Source organism: Diabrotica virgifera, chromosome 9, assembly GCF_917563875.1.
Source record: "Diabrotica virgifera virgifera chromosome 9, PGI_DIABVI_V3a".
Taxonomy (NCBI): domain Eukaryota; kingdom Metazoa; phylum Arthropoda; class Insecta; order Coleoptera; family Chrysomelidae; genus Diabrotica; species Diabrotica virgifera.
Genome location: NC_065451.1, coordinates 149,294,968 through 149,303,547, shown reverse-complemented (window position 1 = coordinate 149,303,547; position 8,580 = coordinate 149,294,968). Strand labels below are relative to the sequence as shown.

Below are 8,580 nucleotides of genomic sequence, written 5' to 3'. Positions count from 1 at the left end.
ATGAATATGTCTAGCACCAAACGGTCATGTATGGCAAGTAATAAGAAATAACTCAATTCATTAATAGTCCATTTATTCACGGTTTTTGCTCCGGATTTTAAAGAACCGTTTGGATTGACATGAAATTTGGCATACACATAGCTAACAGGTCAAAGAAAAAAAGTGATATTGTGCCGATGTGTGCTTTTGCCCGGAGCAGGGGGGAGTACCGCCACTTCCCGAGTGTGCAAAAACACACTCAAAATAAGATTGGAAGTGGATAAACTGACTAATTCTAAACAACTTTTGTTCTATAGTTCTATAGAGTTTTTTCATTAAGCCAATACTTTTAGAGTTATTTGCGAGTGAAATTGTTAATTTGTAAACAACAAAAATCACGTATTTACACGGTTTTTGTACCTCATTAAAACTTTTTAAAAGTATAAACAATCTTAATTTTTGTTTTTTTTTTATAAAAGTTTTTAGCATCAAAACTAAACAAGTTAGGCTCAAAATATAGTTGGTCTTTTTTTTTTGGTACAAAAAATCGTGAAAATCTCCCCCCAATTAGCATTCCAAATAAAATTTTAGCAGTTCAAAGTTATTTTTGAAAAAATTCGTTTAGAAGTAATTTTTTTTATTAAAAAAATGACTTTTTCAAAATTACTCAAAAATTATTATTGATAGCAAAAATTTTAAAGAGTAAAACAATATAAGCTTTGCTTTTCTAAATATTTTGGATTTTTTCATTTTCACGATTTTTTTTTTCACAAAAAAAGGCACCAACTTTATTTTGAGAGTACCAACTTACTTACTTTTGATGCTAGATACTTTTTAAAAAACAAAAATAAACCTTTTTTAAGTTGTGCTGAGTTCATTTTTGGTTCTTACTTAAAATTTATTTAAAATAAGTTTGCTTATTTTTTTGATATAACAGTTATCTTTTGTGTGTTATTTGTGAAAAACCGTCTAAAAACTTGGTTTTTTGTTTAAAAAGAAATATTTTCAATCGCAAATAACTAGAAAAGTATTGATTTAGTGAAAAAATTTTATAGAATAAAAATTGCGTGGAATTAGTCACTCTATCCACTCCAGGACTTACTTTGTTTTGACCCCCTAGAAGGAGGTGATACCCCAGGGAAAAAGCACAGATCGACACAATATCACTTTCTTCTTTGACGTGTTAGCTATGTGTATACCAAATTTCACGCCAATTCAAGCGGTTCTTTAAAATCCGGAGGTTTGGCAATATCTTACCGTGAGTGAATGGACTATGAAGAAAAACTTCAAAGTTTGAAGATATACTTAAAATATGAACTAAGGCGATGTTTTTTGTTGAGTTTTACAGAATTACTTAATGTATATATCCGAAAAAAACTTATCCACAAGCTGGCAATAATATTCCTAAATCTTAAGGTTAAACTGGATCAATCTAGTGAGCATGCTCACCACACAGGGTATCTGCTTTTGGCGGTGCATGGTCATGTTGTCTGGAACGTTGCTTTCGAAGTCTAAGGCGACACGTTGAGAGACGAAGGTCAGGATGGTGACGAGGTCCAGCTCAAGAGCTCTCTTCTTCAGTTCGTCGCACAGCGATTGGATGAACCAGGAGCCTTTAGTGGTATTACGCCATGAGTAATAACCTTAATGAAAATGATATAGATGAATGTTAAATGAATGTACAACGTTAGAAATATAGTGCGAGTCTAAAGTATCCCCTCCACCAATATATTTTCTTAGGAGTCATAAAACTTAAATTAATAAATTTTTATCAATTTAATCCTAACTTAAGGGGACGGTATGGTTTGAAATCAGCATTTCAAGCACATTTTTGTGATTTTTTAAAACTATGGTACAACTACAGTGGACTCTCGTTATAACGAACACGGATATTACGAGGTTTCGCTTATAACGAGGTACATGAGGTGTCCCATGAAATTCCTATTGAACTATAACCCTATATAACGAGGAATATTTGGTTATAACGAAGAAAAATTAAACAGAAGAATATGTTTTTACCTGTTTTTAGGGCAGTAATGGCTATAAATAAACACCCCAGCTGCCTGTATATAGAAATTCCTAACATCTATGTTATCATCGAGGCAAGTGCTGTAAAATGCTTCGCCGCCTGCAATAAACTTCTTCCTGTGTATCGACCGATATTGAATATTGTATAAAATTTACAATTTACGATGGCGAGGTCTCATTGTTCACCATCGACCCCTAATAAACGACGTAAGAGGCATCAAAACATTTCAATATTATTGTTGTCTGATATAACAAGATCCGCATATAACGAGGTTATTATGCCGCCATTTCAGTTCTCGTTATAGAGATAGTCTACTGTACTTTATTTTTAAATTAAATAAGCATATTAAGTACAATAGGGAACTTGCATAAATTTTTAAATTCGAAAAAAATGTTATAAATCACAACAGAACATAATTTAAAACATGTATCAAAGATAAAAAAGTTTTGTTTGTCTTTCGTTTGGCCCATAAAGATGATTAAAAATTAAAATTAAAACAGGTGGCCCAAAACGCGTCGTGACGTCACTTGGTTTTACGTTTACATTTTTCCAATAAAGTAAACAGAATTTTAAATTAGACGTTATAAACGTCAGTAGAAAATACATTTATCTGACGTTACAAGTGTTTTTAATCGTTTGAACTATTCATAGAAAATTTGCACTTTTACAAAATGGTTTTATTTTCAATAGTAAACCTTCGTTCCTTTCCTTCAAAAACAGTATAAAACTCCAATTTTACCAAACTGGTATATATTATTACAATGACATACGATAAATGTCATTAGAATATAAAAATTTTTGACTTATTCCACGACGATGAGCTGGCCAAATACCCAAGTAGGTGGAGGCCAATAAACTAAAGAAGGAGAAGAAGAATATACCTAAATATAAGGTTGTGTCTAGGTATACGCTAACGTGTACGCAAATAGAAAAGTTAGAGTGTCAGTGATTTCTTATTGTTTATTTGTTTAGTGTTTGTTTTTAAATTAACTATGGAGTGTGGACAATTATTTAGTTCTTTTAATGTGTTTAAGAACATTTTAAAACAGTACGAAAAAGATAAGAGACTATAAATTAATATATATTTTTTTAGTTATAAATGAAATAGTATTACCGTCCAAGATTAAAATAAAAGGAAGACCTAAAGCTTTCACAATAATAATTAACTTGTTCTGAAGCTATTTTGTGGCATTTTTGTAATCAACTATTCTAAATGGGAACTAAGCCACAATTTAACTAAAAAATTGATTTTATTAACGTTTCGACGTCTAAACCGAATGTCGTTGTCAAAATACAAAATAATATTAAATTAAACAAAAATGTCGTTGCTTAGTAAAAATTTTTTTCTAATAATTTATTTAATCTGATTTATTTTTGTATTTTGACAATGACATCCGATTTGGACGTTGAAACGTTAATAAAATAATTTTGTTAGTTAAATTGTGGCATATTTTGCATTTAGAATAGATGATTACCTATATGTAATAATTCACTTACGTATAAAAATTATTTTAACAATATTTTGTACCTACATGTCATGTCAACTAAATACATATAATTATTTTGCTAACCTAAATATATACTTTTATGTATATACATTGATTTATTACAATTAAGTTTGAAACATATGAATAGTTCTGCTTCCCTTCCCTTAACAAATATTTTTCTACATACACTAAACATATCAAAATAGCATGTACCAAAATATATATTTAGCAAGCTAAATAATGACGTCACTGGCTTGATGAAGTTTAATTCGCGTCTACTTAACTTTTTTATTTGCGTACACGTTAGCGTGTACCTAGCCACAGCGAAATATAACCATAATCAAAACTAATGCAAAACTATGTGACGTCACGGGCCGTTTGAACTATTTTTTACCGCAGAAGACTTTAAATATGTATTTCTAAGTTATTACGAGTATTTGAAGCGTGAAATTTTGGAAATCTCATTTTTAAACAAAACTGAACATTATTATCTAATAAAAAAAATGTGCAAGTTCCCTATTCAAAGAATAATATCCGCCGCGACGTAGGTTTGTCAAAATGACACGTGACTATTTCTCTGTTACCTAATCAGTTATTAGTCATAATATTTTCGATTTCTTGTTATAATCAATTTTAGTAATTTCAATGTGACACAAAATGTAGGCATGGGATAAAAAAGTTTATTTGAAGAAAGTGTATTTTTTGTTCTTCTTAATGGCGGTACAGGCTCGATTTTGTAATATTTTATTTAAATATAAAGTAATTTCCACATTCTAACATATTTCTCAAATTGGGTTTTGTGCCGCCTTTATTTACTATATTACGAATATTTTTTTTATTATTTATTTACTGTGCAATCAGTAAAAAAAAACAGACCATAAACACATTTGTTGAAATTTACAATGGCGGGAAGAGAAATATTCAATAAATATTTACTCTACATGAATATTACAATTACGTTTACAATTAGTGTTTCTTAACTTAAGAATGGTAAATCTAATTATACTTTTTGCTAAATGCGTCTAATTTGTTGACTACTGTCCAATAAATTTAGCGCTAACACATTTGGGTGGTTTTCTAGTCGCTGTAAATATTTATCACTGTGTGACACTATTACGAATATGTGTGCCAAATATCTCAACAAAATATTCAAAATTAAAATTGTAATGTTAAAAAATAAATACGTAGGTACTTTATATGTAGTGCTTATAAAGGTTAAACATAAATTTACTTCGAAATCCACGAGGAAAATAAACTTCCTGTAGCTGGCTGTATACCATAAATCACAAAAATACCAAGTTTCTTGTAAAAGGTATATATTAAAATACCCTAAATAAGGGTCACAATACAAAACGTTTTCGGATTAAGGAATCCATCATCAGTGTTTAAAAGCCAAAATTTGCATGCCTGAGCCACCAAAATGTATAAGGTAAAAACCCTTTAAATGTAAATAATAAAGATATTTTACATATTTATATAAAATTCATCGGATGTAACTAATAGATAGTTGGCCATTGAAATCCAATATGTGAGGTTTTCTCCAAAAATAGTTCCAACCACGTGGGGAGAGTCCTGTGTTGCCCTGGGTAACATCCAGGTTTATCTATTACATCCGATGAATTTTATATAAATATGTAAAATATCTTTATTATTTACATTTAAAGGGTTTTTACCTTATACATTTTGGTGGCTCAGGCATGCAAATTTTGGCTTTTAAACACTGATGATGGATTCCTTAATCCGAAAACGTTTTGTATTGTGACCCTTATTTAGGGTATTTTAATATATACCTTTTACAAGAAACTTGGTATTTTTTTTTTTTTTGAAATTTACTTCGGTTTTCTCGTAGTCAACTTGAGTCCTAAAATATTATTCACGCTCTTGAGAACACGTTTTGCAGCTCAAAATGACAATGAGAGCTTTGAATTGCTAGTTAGGCTAACTTTCGGATAATCCGAACTTTTCAGAATCCGAACAAGCTGTCCCCCCAATTAGTTCGGATTTTCGGGGTTCTACTGTATGTTAATTTTTACCTATTTAAAAAAATTCGTTGTTTTGACTTCTGAGTGATACCAAAAACTCAAAAATCGTTATTACTAAAAAAACTCGACAGCGTTACCTCGAATAACTCGTAAGCCACTAAAATCTTTTTAACTTTTTTGTTTCGCATGATCCAATGACTAGTTCTGATGTTCACCGAAAATCAATTTTTTTTGGAGGTGTCTGTAAAAATTTGCCACCGTTGACTTATTTTTTAATATTTTGTCTTGAATTTTTTTTTCTGAATATTCTTTGAATTGTACTGAATTTGTTTATTTAATTTACAAATAAAACAGTTCTACCATAGTTTAAAAAAAAACTCACAAAAATGTGCTTGAAATCTTGATATTAAACCATACCCCCCTCCCTTAACTGAGGTCTATGACGTTTCAGTGTTCTAACCATTAAATACAGCGCAAGGGCGCGATTTTAAATGAAGTAATATGAATATGACTATTAATACTTAATTTGAAAGTTCGTTTCAAATTATTTTCAACGAGACCTATAAGATTAAAAATTTCCGATTCCACTTTCTTTCAAAATGGCGCCCGTCTTCAACCATAGATATATAATACTCTAGATTGCGTCCTGCGATCTTAAAATGGGTGACGGTTGCGACAGAGATAAATGAGCCTATTTGGTCGGTAGTCTCTTTCTAATTCAAGGGGAATATCGACGACGTGAATATCCCACTTTATCCAAAAAACGTCAAACTGACAGTGCCCATTAAAATCTGCTCTTAATAAAATTAACTATTTAGCGAGTTAATTAGTAGAAAAAAGGACCCTTGGTGTGATTTAAAAACTGATATTAATTGAGTGCGATAAACAGTGCTATAAGCGACCCCCAATGGGGGAAGCTTTTTCCCCAGGGACACCATTAGGTGAAAACTTTTCAGGTGCTAGTGAGAATAGTGAAATGGATATTATTGAATCAAGTTTAATCGAAAATTTGGATGATTCTACTGCGAAAATTACAAATAAAACCAGAGATTTTATTAAAGTGCCGACACAACAAATCCCACCTCCGCAAAAAGTTGTAGAGAAAAAATTGTTCAACGTTGCATCAGATAAGTACAATTTTAATAACGTTTATGTATATATAGAAAAATCAAACAATCAGGATATTGGCCGTTTACATCCACTTACTGTTGCGGACATCTTGCATAAAAAATTGAACATTCCTAATATTATTGAAATAAAAGCCATTGGAAAAAACAGAATTAAAGTTTTGTTAAGGTCAATCGTAGATGCAAATAATTTGGTTAAAAATATAAAATTAAAAGACCAAAACTTAGTAGCATATGTCCCTAACCATTTACTAGAAATTAGAGGCCTAATAAGAGATATTGATACTCAATACGATGAAAAGTATTTGTTAGATAATAGTAAATCTCCCTCCCCCATAATAGCCTTTAAAAGAACTTACAGAAAAGTTGACACCGATGGAAAAACTAACTATGTACCCAAAAGGACAATGATAGTCACCTTCGAAGGGAATATTCTTCCTAGCTACATTTCAATAAATAGTGTATTTTTTCCTGTTGAAACCTACATTGGCAAAGTAACACAGTGTTACAATTGCTTAAGATTTGGATATATTTCCAAGCAGTGTCGCAGTCCACAAGCACATTGCATAAAATGTGGAAAAATAAAAAATGAAGATCATACATGTCAAGATAATGATGTTCAATGCATACATTGTGATAGTAAAGATCATGTTTCCATATCCAAGAAGTGTCCAAAATACGAACATCAAAAGAAGATAAAGAACGTGATGATTGAGCAAAAAATTTCCTTTATCGAGGCAAAAAATTACTGTGAATCGTCCTTCTCGGGATTGTTTATTCAGAATAGATATTCCACACTAGACAATATCGAAGACAGTTTTCCTCCCCTCCCAACATCTTCAAAAAAATCATCCCCTTCTACTACCACACATAAAAATCAAAACATTTCAAATAATACATCCCAATCCCAACCCTCCTCAAGCCACTATAATATAGCTAAAAAACGAAAAATATCACCAAACCAATCACAAAACAATTCACCCATGTTCCCTTTTAATTTTGGGCCCTCCAAACCCCTTCCTGCTACTTTAAAACCCCCCAATTTGTCAAAACAAATCAGATCAGAGAGTATTGGAAACACTAATTTCCAATTATATTTTTAATTTGATTACAAATATTCAAACTGTAGATGATATAAAAACTATGAGTCAAGATAGTATTTACCATGGTATAAAAACGATTTTAGAGGATATCACTCATAAATAACATGTTCCCAGAACTTAAATCATTAAAAATTTTGCAATGGAACGGTAGATCCGTTGTTTCGAATAAAAATAGTTTAATTCATTTTTTAATAACTGAAAATATTGATATTGTATTATTAAGTGAAACCTGGTTCAAACCAAATCAAAATTATACATTTAAAGGTTATAATGTAATTCGCCAAGATAGATATGACGGGTATGCAGGTGTTGCAATTTTAATTAAAACAACTATACCATTTCGTGAAATAAATATTAGAAACAATTTTAATGAGGGAATTTTAGTTTGCGGTGCTATCGTTAAATGTAACACAATAGAACTAAGTTTTTTTATCTATATATAGACCTCCAAATATTAGTACATCCAAAAACGATTGGATAAATATCTTCTCACAAATCAAATCACCTTTTTTAATTGGCGGAGATATGAATGCTCATCACTCACTATGGGGCTCACTGCGTAATGATCCAGTTGGTAACCAAATTGTTAGCAGTATCGAAGACCTAGATCTTGTAATTTTGAATAATGGAGAACCTACATATCTTCCTAGATATGGTACTCAAAAATCTATGATTGACATTTCACTCTGCACAGCTAATATAGCCAGTAAATTTACTTGGTCAGTTTTATCTGACACCTTAGGCTCGAATCATTTTGCTATAACTATGAATTTTTCAATAACCAACACCTCACAAGAAATAATTTATCCAAAAAGCAAATGGAATATCAAGAAAGCCAATTGGTCCCTGTATACATCCTTAATTGAAAACATG

General features: G+C 30.9%; 1 protein-coding gene across 1 annotated transcript in view; it reads right to left on the bottom strand.

The window, feature by feature from the left end:
* Positions 1 to 737: 737 nt before the first annotated feature.
* Positions 738 to 8,580, bottom strand: part of LOC126892300 (caspase-1-like) — a 77,200-nt gene continuing 69,357 nt past the window's right edge. Inside the window, exon 5 of the mRNA XM_050661809.1 lies at positions 738 to 1,622. Coding sequence (XP_050517766.1) covers positions 1,384 to 1,622 — 239 coding nt within the window. The 3' untranslated portion in view covers positions 738 to 1,383. The remainder of the gene's footprint in view (positions 1,623 to 8,580) is intronic.